The sequence below is a fragment of the Leucopleurus acutus genome (genome assembly GCF_964270905.1).
Source record: "Leucopleurus acutus genome assembly, chromosome: 17".
Classification (NCBI taxonomy): Eukaryota; Metazoa; Chordata; class Mammalia; order Artiodactyla; family Delphinidae; genus Leucopleurus; species Leucopleurus acutus.
Genome location: NC_139159.1, coordinates 9,375,771 through 9,391,758, shown reverse-complemented (window position 1 = coordinate 9,391,758; position 15,988 = coordinate 9,375,771). Strand labels below are relative to the sequence as shown.

Genomic DNA, 15,988 nt, shown 5'->3' with positions numbered 1-15,988 from the left:
CTGCCAAAATACTGTGACATTACATTATCTACTTGCAGTTACCTTTCAGAAGAAGCTTTCCAGAAGCATACTTAGATAAATTGGAAGGCTACCAGTATTATTTTCTTATTTTATGTTTAAATTCTGGAAACACAATTCAAAGGACACGTCTTCTCGACTGGGGGTTGGTAAGGGCAGTTCATTATTGCACCCGAAACCTAAGTGTTGGCACAAATTATACTAGAGTATGAGATCATTGCAATTGGTTTCAGACATTTCTTTTTGCTCACATCTGCCTTCTGAAGACTCTAGGACAATTTAATTAAAATTGCACTTTGATTCCTACTGCTTTCAATAGAAAATATGAAATTACCCTCACTTGAGAACTCTCAGACTAAAAGGTTTGTGATTGCTTTCTACTGTCGACTTGCCCCCCGCCGATTATCACGTCAGGTTGGTCTACGGCATGTTTACTTTGTTTTGAGCACCCAAAACCCTTTTGGCTCTAAGTAGTATTTGAATTGATGGTAACATAACTACTTTATACAGATGTCTCTTGGTAACTTAATGTAGGGCCCTCATAACAAACAGTACAATTAAACCATTAATAGAATAGGCTGCTAGCAGGTGCTTCAAGGCTGGTTTGATGGGCATTAAAATAGCTGATTCAGAGGTTTCTATAGAGAAACTTAAACTAGTTAAAGACTCTAAAATCACTAAAACTACGATATCTGCCAGGAGGAATCTGATCCATGTACACTATTTCATTTCTCTAAAATGAAATTTTATTTCTTTTTATTATTATTTCTCTAAAAAAGGCTGCTAGAAGGTCAAAAATCTTTTACCCAATTTAGATGAGCCTTTTATTTTGCATGACATTTTGCATTTCCAAGTTTTGCTTGAAATCACAAGCTTCAAGGAAAAGCCCTTTATATATTTATTCTACTAGATAAAAGAAGATTATTGATTAATCTACCTGTCCTCACACAATAAGGTGGGGACGAAGCATTAGAATCATTTGAGACCCTCTACTCAGTTCGGTGAGGAGAAGAAACAGGATCGTTTTGGTACCTACTCAAAAGTACTTTATAAGGTATTCAGCTGGGATTTATCAATCAGTGTATCATTTGGGGGGAAGTATTTATTCAGCACCAATTCTAATAATTTTTTTAAGCTCTCAATTCCAGTTGAAATTGTCCTTGCTCAACCGGTTGTTTTTTGGCTGTCAGCCTGTCTTAGCTGTGAGTTGGAAGCATGTTGCTGATTTTCTGTACACTAACTTTGTCAAATTGTGGAACTACTAATGGAACACCTGAAAATGTACTTTTTGAAGTTAACCTCATAGTCAAAAGTATTGTCATTACAACAGCACTTTCGAAATGTCAGAAACTTTCTAGCTCATCTAGCATTAAAAAACAAAACAAAACAAAGCCCCAAGCAAGCACAAAAGAGATGATGTGGTACGTTTGCGTGTTTTCACTGCCTAATGAGTTTAATCTCAAGGTCTAATATCTCTTCCAGTCGGTTAAATAAATCCTCATTGTTAACTGGATTCCAGTTCATACACCATGCACTGTACCTATTTGGTGGCAAGCACTCATCAGACCCTTTTGGAGTTGTGTTCTAGGAAGAAGTTGTAATGGCTAGCTAGACACTTGTCCTCATTTTTGTTAAGAGTCAACTTTGCAACCCAGAGAGTATCTGCAGCGGTATAACCAAATCCCTGGGATGGTTGGGTATGATTTATCTAATAATTTATTATTTTTTTAAATTAAATTTTTCTTTGGTATTACAGGAACCCATAATGGAGTGGTGCCAAAAAGTGCCTTAGACATTAGCAGGCGCCCCACAAATGCCACTCGTTAACCTACGTTGCTAAATCTCTACCCACGTAACTTTGGGTAATATGTCTTTTTTTTTTTTTTTTTTTTTAGTGTTCTGCTAAAATGTGACCACTTAGCTTTTTATCATTCCATTAATTCTTTTTCAGCATCTCTCTCTCTTTTTTTTTACATCTTGCATTGAAGGTTGTCATTTTTCGTTTTTTCAGAGTATTTTATGTAGTTTACGTATGTGTAGTTCTTGGTAGACTGTGTTACTGTATTGATGTTATCGCTATTAGTCAGATTTCAAAATTCTGTAGCCAGCATACTTACAATTAGTGGTGGATAAAACAACCCCAATTTTCTACTCAGAGAAACGTTTAGGTCTCTGATGAAAAGTTACTAAAATGAAACAACAGCCTTCTATCTGTAGGTGTCCCTGTCTCTGAGCATCCTCCCACATGACTTGGATTGAGAGTTTCAATACTTAGCGCCATCTTGTGTGTGTGCAGTATAGTTGGTAAATGTTTGATTGTAACTTTACTATGCTGATTTTAATCATTTAAAATTCCAAATATAAAAGATTTCACGGTCCTGTAATGATTAGTTTTGGAAGCTATATCTCAGATAAAATAAACCCACAGGTAGGTAGAATAATACTTACAGGTGTCCTCTTCTTCCACGAAAATACTGATCACATAACAGGCATACACAAAACCAACCAACTGCAAAGGAGAAAAAAATATCTTAAAAATCTAGGACAGATGTCCATAATTAAAAAGCCTATGTAACCAATAGATAAAGAATACACAGTATTATCGTCTATGAATTTGTAATAGAAAAAAAATCTTAAATGCTATTTAAATGTTTTAAAATAATAGCCGTGATTTTAAAGAACCTTTTCATTTCTACTTAGGTTTAATGGCTTTCTAAAGTAGTACACAGAACTGGGAAAAAAACTGCAGATATTTCACTTAGATTTTGATTTGGGATTTACAGTTCTTATATTGCAAAATCACCACAGATTATTCAGAACATCTATTTCTAAGTTTTGACTATTTGTAGAGCAATTTGTAGCAACTCTCATTATTACTACAACTATTTTAATGTTTAATTACCACAAAGGGAATCAAAATATGTTCATTGTAAATTAAATACCAATCATTTACTTAATTGTGGAAAATGCTCTGAGCATGTAAATTCTATTTGAATACGAAATTGTTTTGTTAATTACCCACTGCCAGCCACCAACACCACATATATTGTTCTTCTTACTTGACTGTTCCCCCTTTGTTTCTGCATCCCTTCCCTTCCCTAATTAGTAACTATTTGAACCTGTCCTTTGGCACTCAGGGAATGTTTAAGAGACTGAAACCTTTTTCCTACTAAGAAACAGGGATACAAAAAGGCTTTTGTACCCTAGGGGGCCTCACAGGGTCCTGCTTGGTTTCAAGGGCAGGGATGTGTATGTGCGCCCATAGTCCGGGGTAAGGCCTTCTGAAGAGAGCTGGCTGTGCAGTTCGGGAGCAGGACCCTACCCAAGAGAACAATATTCCTTTGACTTCTTCTGCGGCCACATCATACAGGGAGGCTCCTGTTGCCTCATGGGATATTGCTAGTACTTTAGTAACACATGAAGTCCTAACGTGCAGTCCTGGTGAGGCTACCAGAGTCAAGCCACATGTTAGATATTGTTAAAGGCTGGTTTTTCTTAGGTTTTTAGAAAATAGATAGACAGATAGAAAGAAATAGGAGTGATATTTTCTCCTTATGCTCCCATGGATTATCTTGTTCATTCCTTTTCATACATGTGTTCTACTTTGGATTCCTTTATGTACCTCATTAGATGAATATGACCTACTGTGGAGAATTGACTTTGAAGATGACCCTTTTGCTTAAAGAGCAGTGCAATGAGTTCAGCTGACATGAGTCCTAGTGACAGAAACAGGCAGATCAGATATCTTTTGAACCCTAAAGAGCTAGACCAAGTGACGGCCAAACAAATTAAGAGTTTCTTTGTATGCAGTGTGACTAGGATGGCGGCTACTTTGGGTCTCTTCTACTCACTTTGCAAGGAGAAGGGTAGTAGAAGAATGGATGAATCATGTTACAATAGAAAAATGTCTGAACTAGTTTTGTTACTTTTGTTACAGACCAACATTTAGATACTGCATTGTTTATCTTGGACGTTGCTTATTGAATAGTTAGGCCACAGGTGCTTGATAGCTTACGTAGTTCAATAATTTTTCCCCTACAGCAAACTCAGCTAAGTTAGATCTCACAAATCATTATTTTTCCATCTAAGTAGGTGAAAGATAAGCAAACTGTTTTGATTGAGTGCTGTAGAACTTTTCTAGTATAAAGCCAAGGCCTTCATGATAGCTCAATACTACGATGAATATTATTTTTCTACTCTCCTAATAGACTATACATCTCTACAAAAAAATCTGTTTACACCTTTTTGCTGATTTGAAGTAGAATAAATTATTATTTTGTCTTCATTGATACCTTCTGAGATGACAATGATGTCTAAAGTGTATATTAGCATATTATTAGCCTCTTTGACAGGGAACATATGTTGGTGTCTTCTAACATTAGCTCATTCCATTTGATATGCTGGGTCCATTGGCATTTACTGGTTGGTTCATTGGCATTTACTGGAAGAAAGGCCAGAGGATTGGTGAGAAGGGTCCTTGAGAGCAAACTTGGTGAACTCAATGCTAAAACACTCTTTTCATACACCAATATGTAGAGTTAATTTGATGGGATTGAAAAAAATCCCACCCTGATAGAGAGATTTTAACTTGAAAATGAAGTCTACCCCACCCTTCTCTGGTTTGCCTTCCAAGAGACCTGGAAAGCAGTAACTGCTAATGACTGTTCCATAAATTGCTTCGTTACATATTTATACATTTAAAGGAACAAATCCAAGCAACCTCTAGGGACTCTCTTTAATACAAAATACAAATTTATCTTTTTGCAGAAAACTTTTTAATGATTCTAATACAAGTTTCCTTCCAGGCTAAACAAAAAGGGGTTGACCAGATGGCTAACACTGAAGAACAAACGCAAATTATTTAGTCTTGATTCTATCATTTGAGTAAGTGCAGTTGAAATTTAGGGAGAGGTTTGGGGTCAGGATGAGACATTGAGCAAGTTAGAAGGACTGCATAAGAAGATGATTATAGATATACTTTTATAAAGGCAAGAGGAGCAAACTCAACTGAATAATTTTTCAAAAAAATGTTTTTAGGGCTTCCCTGGTGGCACAGTGGTTGAGAGTCCGCCTGCCGATGCAGGGGACACGGGTTCGTGCCCCGGTCTGGGAAGATCCCACATGCCGCGGAGCAGCTGGGCCCGTGAGCCATGGCCGCTGAGCCTGCGCGTCCGGAGCCTGTGCTCCGCAACGGGAGAGGCCACAACAGTGAGAGGCCCGCGTACCGCAAAAAAAAAAAAAGTTTTTACTTAAGTTTTATTTATTTTGTATTTCTTCCCTGTGTTTTAGAACCACGGATTATTTTAAAATTATTGGGTTAACTGTGTTTCTGAAAAGATTGTCTATATACTGAAGATAATTCATCGATAGATTTATTTCTCTTTTTCCAAATGAGTCTTTTTTTTTTTATATAAATTTATTTATTTATGGCTGTGTTGGGTCTTCATTGTGGCGCGTGGGCTTTTCTCTAGTTGTGGTGAGCCGGGGCCACCCTTCGTTGCGGTTTGTGGGCTTCTCATTGCGGTGGCTTCTCTTGTTGCAGAGCACGGGCTCTAGGCACATGGGCCTCAGTAGCTGTGGCTCGTGGGCTACAGAGCGCAGGCTCAGTAGTTGTGGCTCATGGGCCTAGTTGCTCTGCGGCATGTGGGATCCTCCCGAACCAGGGCTCGAACCCGTGTCCCCTGCATTGGCAGGCAGATTCTCAGCCACTGCGCCAACAGGGAAGCCCCCAAATGAGTCTTCTGACAAACAGAAAGTAAGATCAGGCTCTTAGTTATAGTGATACCACACTATCCTTCCCTATTCAGTGAATTATTTTTTATTAATGAAATGTGAGAACACCCAGTTTTTAAAGAACAGAGCAATGCATAGCAACAGAAAATTTGTCATATCCAATTGTTTACTAATGGATCTTAATAATATCTTGAGAGATGTAAAGAAAGGAATTTTGGCTAAGTAACTGAAATATGCAATACCATTAACCGGAAACAATAAGATAAAGACATGCCGTATTAGAAATATTAGATCATCGTCCAGGCCTTCAAACAGAATTTGTCAGACATAATCTCAATATTATAACAAATGGATTAATTAAAATATATCCTTTTACTTTTGCTTTATTGACTGGCATACTAATAAAATATTTATTCCCCAAATTACTTTTGCTATCATGATTAACCAAATGACTGTTTAATTAATAATGTTATTCTCATGAGAACATGTCTAGACATCATGTTAATCACTTATCTGTAGAAGCTGACTGTTGTATAGTTCTTGGTTTCCCAGAACATAAGTTGAAATAGTCCCTGTGGCTTTCTGCTTATCTCCAAGAAATGGAATAAAATGCATTCTTGCCAATAGTGAAGACACATAAAATAAATAATATCAGGATAATAATCCTGATTATTTCTGCTTTAAATAAAGTTTTGAGTCATTCGTTTTAAAGACACCTCTTTTCTCTTCCATTAAAAACATCCATCTCTATAGTTGTAACAGTTGAATGATTTTCTCCTCCATATTGTAAATTCTGACTGCGTAAATTCAACCTTTTTCAATATATTAAATGGATGTAAATGGCATAAGACTAGATTCCAACACCATTTTTTTTTTTTTTTTTTTGGTACGCGGGCCTCTCACTGTTGTGGCCTCTCCCGTTGCGGAGCACAGGCTCCGGACGCGCAGGCTCAGCGGCCATGGCTCCCGGGCCCAGTCGCTCCGCGGCATGTGGGATCTTCCCGGACTGGGGCACGAACCCGTGTCCCCTGCATTGGCAGGCGGACTCTCAACCACTGTGCCACCATGGAAGCCCGAGTTACTTTTTTTTTAATTGGAGTATAATTGCTTTACAATGTTGTGTTTCTGCTGTACAATGAAGTGAATTAGCTATATGTATACATATAGCCCCTCCCTCTTAGGCCTCCCCCTCCCCCAATCCCACCTATCTTAAAGCATTCGTCTAAGTAAAAAAAAAAAAGACAAACAATAGAAAAATGAGCATAGAACGTAAATATCTAAGCTATACAGAAAGAAAGAAAACTAATAAACTGTGGAATGATGTCATACATCAGTCATAAATGCACATTAAGAGTACAAGAAAACTATGTTATGACCAAATTTGCAACGTTTTTTTTTTTTGTGGGTGTGTATTAGCAAAGGTGGTCAGATAGATATTCTCATATACTACGTTTGGAAGAAAAAGTTGGTAAAAAGCATTATACCCTTTCACCCAGTAATTTTACCTCTAAAAACCCATCACAGAAATATTTAAAGAATCTCTATAGTGATTTTTTTTTTTTTTTAGTTACTTTTCTAGCAAGACGGAGCAAGCCTACTCTTTGTCAGGGGTGGGATGGGGGAGGCGTTGCCTCACCCCTTAGGGATGCTAGCGGAAAACACAACCCTGAGAAATGGTTCAGACAGAGGGTGATGATCAATTCGGAGGCCGCCAGTGTATTTATCGACAGTACTTAAACCGTGTGGCTGGGTTAGATCACTAAGGAAGTGAGTGCAGGGACAGAAGAGATCCAGGGATGGAGCCCTGGAACATATTACATTTAGGGGTTGGAGAGAAGTTAACTCACCAGCAAGAGACAGAAAAGGACTGACCCAAGGGATACAGAGATACAAGAAAGCCAGGGCTGTTGGGGGCATCCAAGGCCTCTGATAGGTCAAGGACAACCAGCACTGTGTTACTGAGCGCTGGGCTGGGTAAAGTGGAGGAAATGGGAGACCCTGATGGAAGTGCTTTTGATGGAGGGTGGGGCAAAACTCTGATCAGAGTGGGTTCAGGAGGAAATAGGATGTCAACGATTGTTTCAAGGAGTTTTGCCTAAAAGGAGAGTAGAGAAAGGGACAGCAGCTGGAGAAAGATGGGAGGTCGATGGGGATTTTGGTTTTTGTTTTGAAAAGTGGGCATTACTACAACGTTTGTTTTCTGATGGGGATAAACTCTTTTTTAAATCATAATTCACAAGTTGGGGTCATGGAGAACAAAGAATCTCTCGCCTGTCCAAGCACACACGCACTTGTTATCTGTCTCCAAGCCCTCTATAATCCTGCTTCAACCTGGCTTCCGAGGCTTATCCCCCACTCTTCTTCTCTGCCATAGCCTGTGCTCCAACTCCCTGCACATTCCCCATTCTTTGCGTGCCCGCCAACCCCTGACCCGTTCTCATCTCTCTGCTTGCCCAAACCCGCTCATCCTCTAAGTCCTGATGTTAATGTCACTTTCTTTGATCTCTCCAGTGGATACGCCTCTAAGTCCGAACTGTCTCAGCACTTTGTTCTTATATCTCCAATGGCGGTTCCCAGCATTGCTTTGTATCATAGCTATGTGTGCACTTCCCAGTAGACCCTTGAAGGCAGGAACCCTCGGAGAGAGCTGATAGCATGGCCACATCCTCTGAGAGTCCTGACCTGGTCCCTTCAGGAAGAGGATCTGCTCCTTCCCTTACTTTGGCCTCATGTACCACGGTGGAGGCACGTTTCACATGATTATACAATCTGTTTGCATGTCTGTCTCCACCACCAGGCTCTGGAGAGAACTTTTTGTCAACTCAACTTTGCATTTCGGACACATTGCCTGGTACAAAGACGGTACTCATTAAATGTTTATGAATGAGTAAATGATGAGAAGCAAAGCAAAGTGGGGGCAGGGAAACCAGTATGGCTGAAATAAGGTGGGTGAATTCCAGCGTGTTAGCAACGCTGAAATTCCCACAGGGTTCCCGGGTCACTCAGCCAACGTAAAAGCTGGCTCTGCTCACCACAGCAGTAGCTTTCGTCTTGATAAGTTCCATAGATTTTTGCTGTTTTGCTTTGATACCATCTGGGTCATGCAATAAACACGAGAACAAGCCAATGATCGTACCATGTTAGACAGATGGATGTATCGTAAACATGTAGAAAGAAAAGGGATTTTAGGGATCTTAGTCTATTTCCACTTATGAATTAACTATTGGTTGATTTTACATGAAACCACACATTTGAAATACATTAAAAGTAGCTACAGGCATTCCTGAATACATGCTGCTTCCTTCCCTGGGGAGAGGAGAAATACGATGATGGAATAAGAATTTTCTAGCCACTTTTCTGAAGTGATGAGTGGTTTTCATAAGGAATGCTCCAACCCTCACTGCAAGTCTGAATGCAGCCTGCCCTCTTGTCATGTTAGGATGACAGACGACAGAATGTCCAGGCACATGACACATGGTTACTAACTTGGGAACCTTCTGACTCCCTCTTTTAGAAGGGGTGTGGGCTCAGCTTTGTGCAATGGCTCACCCTCTGTATTGGATGGGACAGCAGGCATATCCTTCCTTCCTAGGGAGATATTTAAGATCCCACATGCTGCGGAGCGGCTGGGCCCGTGAGCCATGGCCACTGAGCCTGCGCGTCCGGAGCCTGTGCTCCGCAACGGGAGAGGCCACAGCAGTGAGAGGCCCGCGTACCGCAAAAAAACCAAAACCAAAACCAAACAAAAAAACTCTGAGACTGAAGAACAGGCTGCAGGTGGACAGTCTCATCGCACAGAGCTGTGTGGACACGTTTCTTTCTCTGTGGCTTCCAGGAGGGCTTCTTCGTGCAACTGTCACCCATGTCCACCTGTTTTCTTCTGTGTGCCCAGCAGAACAAAAGTCTGGGAACTTAGGATCCTCAGGGGAGGAGGTCCCCGGAGGGACTGGCTTCTTATTTATTATGACTCTAGAGACAGTATCCTCGGAATCCTAGTAATTCCTAACCTATTTGTTTTTTAATCAAACTGCTCATACTTACCCTTCAGGAATCCAGAATGTGTTATGTCTGTTTATGGAAGTGTCCTAGGCCAAGCGAAGCCTGAAATTATCTGAAGACATTTGGTTCACTCTCCTAAGAGTCCCACTGGCACCCTGGGCTCCAAATGAATCAATGAATATGGAAATAAGTTGTTTTCTCTACGATGACCATAAAAATATACACTGGCAACGGCATCACATTACTTTGGGCTTTGGGGATTTACTGCCCTTCTGTGTATGAGAAGCACTTGTGTCGACAGTCAAAATGGAAAACAAATGGTTTGCTGGCTTCCACCAAGGAAGATAAGCTTTTTAATGACATGCTTTTATGATGCGGACACTCTGCACAAGCCAGCTCAGCAATCTACAGAGGACACACGAGTTACTCTGACTTGCAAAAAGCTTTGTTCTCAGTGCATTTCTGGTGGCAGGTCATTGAGGAATAAGAGCATTGTTCAAACAGGACAAACAGACAGTCAAGCCTATTTAGGTGACTCACATCTGGGACCTTTCTAAGTGTCCACGGCCGAGCTTGATGATTCTTCAGTGGCACCATGTAAATAGTCTGGTAGGGTCATAGTACCTGAGTGTTGCGAGGTAATGTGAAGAAAAATGTTTCTATTAAGGAAAACGTCTTCTAGTTTTTACCCATTTTACAATCTTAAACATAAAGCTAAAAGTCAATTTGTAAATGTGTGAGATGCACGTAAATGTAGCTTGGAGCTAAAGAGTTGCTTTTGTGATGGTGTCGGAATGTGGGTGGGTAGGGTCTTGGGTGAGCATATATGGGGACTTACTCCAGGTCATATCGAGCTCTGCCCCCTCCATACCTGACCCTCTACATGGAGTCAGGTCCAGGGAACTGGAGGAAAAGCTGGGCTTGGGCAGAAGCCCACTGAGACCCACCTCAACTTGTCTGTTCCATCTTCTGTCCCTGTTTCCATCTTGAGCTATTGACTTCACTCTCTGGCAACTCAGACCTCTAGCTCTGATGACTCATTTTGAATCTGTTCTTTGGCTTACTAGAGATGTTGACCCTTCTTGTGCCTCTCAGGGTCAAGGGTGGGCACCCTCAGTGTCTCAGGAGGGACATTCCTGCCAATACGCCCTCAAATCCAGCTTGCCACTGGACCACACAACCCGACAGTGGGACATCCATCTCCAAATCTTACGTACTGAGAATGGAGATCCCCAGAGCACTCACTGAAAGGCAGCGGATGGCAGAGTGGCCGTGCTCTGAGCCCCATTTTAGGTAGCCAGGCACTGCCCCAGGGCATACAGATCTGTGTGTCTGTCCACTGCCACCCGCTTCCCACTGAGGAGCTGGCTCAGTCAGCAAGGGAGTCGTTGAGAGGATATTAACAAACGGCAATGTCTGGAGCCCTGTCGATTGTGGACACTGCTCCCGCCATCCAGGGACAGTCATGCAGCCTCCGTAGACTTCTCAGCCCCTGGCTGCAGATGGAGTTCTATGTGGATATATAGACTTTACAGATCTTAGGAGAACCCAAGAGAAAAACAGGCATTCCTCTGCTTGGACGATCTGTGGAATTTAAGGGGAGACATTTTGCAAAATGGAAGTCTACTTGTCCGTAATCAAGCGGGGTTTTCACAGGTTTCTTAATTTGTTTGAGGGATGTATTTGAAAGTCCCACCTAGTGACGTGTGGCAGGAGCTGTGATCCACTTGGCTGAATTAGTACATGGAGTCAATTCCACCTAATTCCCTTCTTGAACAGACCGAATGAGACTGTGGTCTAGTTCTGAGAAGGCCCCAGGGTGTCCTTTGTGAGCAACTGGCTGCAGGACCAGTGCACCAGCCTTTGTAACCAATGAACCTTTGAGGGGAGCAGAGGCGCAGCCTAGGATCTGCCCGGACTTTACTGTTCTGCAGCGGATCACCCATCCTCCATTCAGGGCCAAGGCGGGGGAGGATCCCATGTCATGGACCGCCTGACCTCTCCCGATGGTCTCTGTGATGAGTACTGCCACCTCGCCTGTGTGCTGTTCCTGCACCCTCCTTGGTTCTGAGCCTCTGTATCTCTTTTCTCATGACTTCTAGAACAACTTCAGGGTCCCCGGGACCAATGGTCTTCTTTGGAGGGATTCAGGGAGTTCCATTTAACGCTTGAGGAATCCACAAATGGCAACTCTTGCTTCTGGTGTTCCTCCAGTGTATCCGGTTCTCAGGATGGGTTTCAGCCTTGCTCCTGGAATCCAGTGCTTATCTTACAGTTAATGGTTATGCTGGTTGAGAGCCCAGCTTTGTGGTTGGAGAGATCTCAGTTCAAATACTGCCTTTGCCACTACTATCTGAGCAACCTTTGGCAAGGTATTTGACCTCTCTGAGCCTCAGTTTCCTCATATATAAAATGGGGAAAATGATTGTATTAAATACTTCATTGATTATTGTGAGGGTTACTGAGCTAGTGGATGTTTAGTGCTTAGCACAGGGCTTAGCAAGACACTATGGGTCCATTGATTCATTAAGCCCTTATATCTTTAAGACCTAAGTTCTATCATCATCTTCATTCCATGAAGGAGAAAACTGAGGCACAGAGGTTAATCAATTTGTCCCCAAACCACTTAGGTAGGAAGTTACACTCTGACTCTGTAGCCCATGATGCTGACCTCTCTCCTTACTGCTGCTATATATACAGCTCTTCTACAATCCAAAGCTGCATTTACTTGGTAAAGCAGTTACAAACTCCTTTATACTATAATCTCAAGATTTTTCTTTTTTAAAAATTAATTAATTAATTTATTTTTGGCTGTGTTGGGTCTTCGTTGCTGTGTGGGGTTTTTCTCTAGTTGCGGTGAGCGGGGGCTACTCTTTGTTGTGGTGCGCGGGCTTCTCATTGTGGTGGCTTCTCTTGTTGTGGAACATGGGTTCTAGGGCGCGCGGGCTTCACTAGTTGCAGTGTGCGGGCTCTAGAGTGCAGGCTCGGTAGTTGTGGCTCGCAGGCTCTAGAGCGCAGGCTCAGTAGTTGTGGCGCATGGGCTTAGTTGCTGCCAGCATGTGGGATCTTCCCGGACGAGGGATCGAACCTGTGTCCCCTGCATTGGCAGGCAGATTCTTAGCCACTGCGCCACCAGGGAAGTCCCAAGATTTTTTTTCATAGTAATCTTACATGGAATTAAGTACTATCCAGGTGTTCACGCACCCCACTGCTCACCACATGCTCTGTTCTTTTAAAATGATGATTTAAGCTTTCCAAAGCATTTAAAAAGCCTGAGAAGTATAAGATTTGAGTCAAAAGCATAAAACAGTTCCAAGATGCTTGTGTCTAATAATCTGGAGTTTTTAGACTTTACTTTTAGTTTTACTAGATACTTTTCCAATACAATGAGCAACAGTCATCATTATTGCTTATAATATGTTGAAATCATTAGAAAGGAGGCGGTTTTCACTAATGTTATCCATTTTCTTATTGCCCGAACTAAGAGCTTTTTCCTAAGATGAAATGGCTTTGGAATGATCCCAGAACTATAAGGCTGTGATATTTCCTTTCAAATTCTAGTGCCTGTCAGGGTCCAGGCAAATTCATTATTATTGGAGTTTAATTGATTGCTAGATGTTTTGTTGAAATTCAGGTGCACAATGTATTTAGATCCAAGCACAGTCTAGCAATCATTACTGAAAATGCAACAAGGTTAATTCACTATGATCTACTCTTAGAGAGTCTGTGTTGACCTCTAGGAGTTCTATCATTTTTGTTCCTAAGAGTCCTCAAATAATGTGTTTAAGAATCTATTCCATTGTAGGATGGTGGAAGGATGGAGTTTTCTTTATAATTTGTGAAATTCATCTTTCAAGAAATGAGACAGTTGCCCAGGTCCAAGAAGGAAAACTTAAAGAACCACCCAAGCAGCACTTTACCTTTGATAAAAGTGAGTTGCGTGATTTATGGAAGCTGGGGACGAGCTCTGGGTTGTATGAGCCACACTAAAGCTGTCGCAATCCAAATATCTCAAACAGAGCCATGTGCTACCAGTGGGGCCAGTGGGATTCTCATAGGAGCAGCTGTTCCCGTGGTGCCAAAGCTGGCTCTCGGCAACCTTTGTTGTCCCCAGTTGGCATTTTCAAGGTAGATGTCTCAGGCCCAACTGTCAACCTCCATCAAAGTGCAGAATGTTTACATGTAACCGCATTCCAGAAAGGGAATTTGGGAGTTGGAGTGTTAATCAAAAAGGATATTTGGGTTGGGTAAGAGGGGTCGGACTGAAAGAAAAGTAGTTCTAAAACTGTTTTTTCAACTAATTTCTTTGGATTAAAATATTTTCCTTCAAGAACCAGTTTAATTTCTAGATGCTTTAAACTGTACCCACAAAAATCCTAAGTGAAAAATAGGCGATATTTTTTGTAGCTGTGGGTGAAAATAAATGGTACCTCTGCTTCTATTTCAGGTGTTTAAAAATGAGAATAGTTGACAGTAGCTCTGACTGTTGGTTTCTTGTTCCAGTTGTCGGACTGAAACTGTTTTGCTGTATGGGCATCCCAGGAGAAAGGCATTAAGGGTTGGTTCAGTGGTAGTTAAAGCTGGTCTCCCTACTCTGCCCTGAGAAGTAGCAATTGTGTGGGAAGAAGCTTTGGTGTCACATAAACTCAGCGGGAGAGAATAGTGTTCAATGAGCTTTAAAAATATGGCATCTTAAAAGGGTTCTCGAGGCATCTCCCTCAGCATCACTGACAAAAAGTACATGTTCTCTACCAGGTTTGATAGCTTTCTACTTTTCCACATGATGGGAGCTGAGCTGCGAGAATGATCTTATTCACTGTAGAGAATTCTAGAGAATATCTGAATGGGCATATATTACACAGCTATTTCTAGGTAATAATCTGATACTTCAAGACAGATGATATCTCCTTATATTTTATGGTGCATGTTTCTATTTCATTAGAAGAAGAGACCTATGTAACCATTTGTGGTGACATTTGAGTATTTACTAGGTACTTAGTGCTAAGTTCTCCAGAATTTAACTTTCACAGCGTATTTGTAAGGTGAGTAGTAGTATCTTTTTTTTGTGGATGAGGAAATGAAGGATCAGAATAACTAGTTTCAGTTTACATAGCTAGTTAGTAGTGGAATCAGGAATCAAGTGTACGTCATTAGTCTACAAAGTCCACATAGTTGACACAGTTTAGAATGTCTCCATATTCACTGGGCAAGACCTGAGACAGTGAAGACTTGGGTTTCATTAGAGCTTCTCCACTGAGAAGGCACCGTGCGTGGAAAGTGGCTCATGCTGCCCTCCCAACAGCCCTAGGCTCCCAACCATTCTTGCTCATTGATGGACCAAACCAAGCCCGACCCTGTATCACTTCTTCTCCTTCTCCTTTCTTTGCTCCTCCTCTTGGGTCACAAAGTAGAGCAGAACTATAGTGCTCATGCCTTATAAATATGAACAAATGAACTGGGACTTCCCTGGTGGCTCAGTGATTGAGAATCTGCCTGCCAGTGCCGGGGACACGGGTTCGATCCCTGGTCCTGGAAGATCCCAAATGCTGTGGAGCAACTAAGCCCGTGCGCCACAACTACTGAGCCTGCGCTCTAGAGCCCGTGCGCCACAACTACTGAGCCCGTGCGCCACAACTACTGAGCCTGTGCTCTAGAGCCCGTGCTCCTCAGCAAGAGAAGCCACCGCGATGAGAAGCCCGCACACCGTGCATCACAACGAAGAGTAGCCCCTGCTCGCCACAACTAGAGAAAGCAGGTGCGCAGCAGCGAAGACCCAATACAACCAAAAAAAAAAAAAGAACAAATGAATTTTAACTTCCTCAGTTTCAGCTGTGGCTTCATCTTCCTCCTCAAGCTTACTCCCAGCCTCAGCCTGGACCTCAGCTTCATTTCCAGAACCTGGCAAATTCTGCGTTAATGTCTCGCTCATGATCTTCAGGAATTCCTCTACATAGCATCAAATCCTGACAGCTGTGAGATCCCTCTGAGCCCATCTTGGCAAATCAGTTTATCTTTTCATTCACAGTTTCCCATCTATTCAAATGAGGAGAATACATTAATAGATTGTTCCCATAGACTTTTCCTACAATAAACATCTTTCTTTTTTTTTTTTTGCGGTACGCGGGCCTCTCACTGTTGTGGCCTCTCCCGTTGCAGAGCACAGGCTCCGGACGCACAGGCTCAGCGGCCATGGCTCACGGGCCCAGCCGCTCCGCGGCATGTGGGATCTTCCCGGACC

At 41.9% G+C, this 15,988-nt stretch overlaps 1 protein-coding gene across 1 annotated transcript in view; it reads right to left on the bottom strand.

Moving 5' to 3' along the window:
• NKAIN3 (sodium/potassium transporting ATPase interacting 3) overlaps positions 1-15,988 on the bottom strand; it is a gene marked incomplete at both ends in the record, with an annotated part of 508,659 nt that overhangs the window by 26,741 nt on the left and 465,930 nt on the right. Inside the window, one exon of the mRNA XM_082859081.1 lies at positions 2,467-2,527. Coding sequence (XP_082715207.1) covers positions 2,467-2,527 — 61 coding nt within the window. The remainder of the gene's footprint in view (positions 1-2,466; positions 2,528-15,988) is intronic.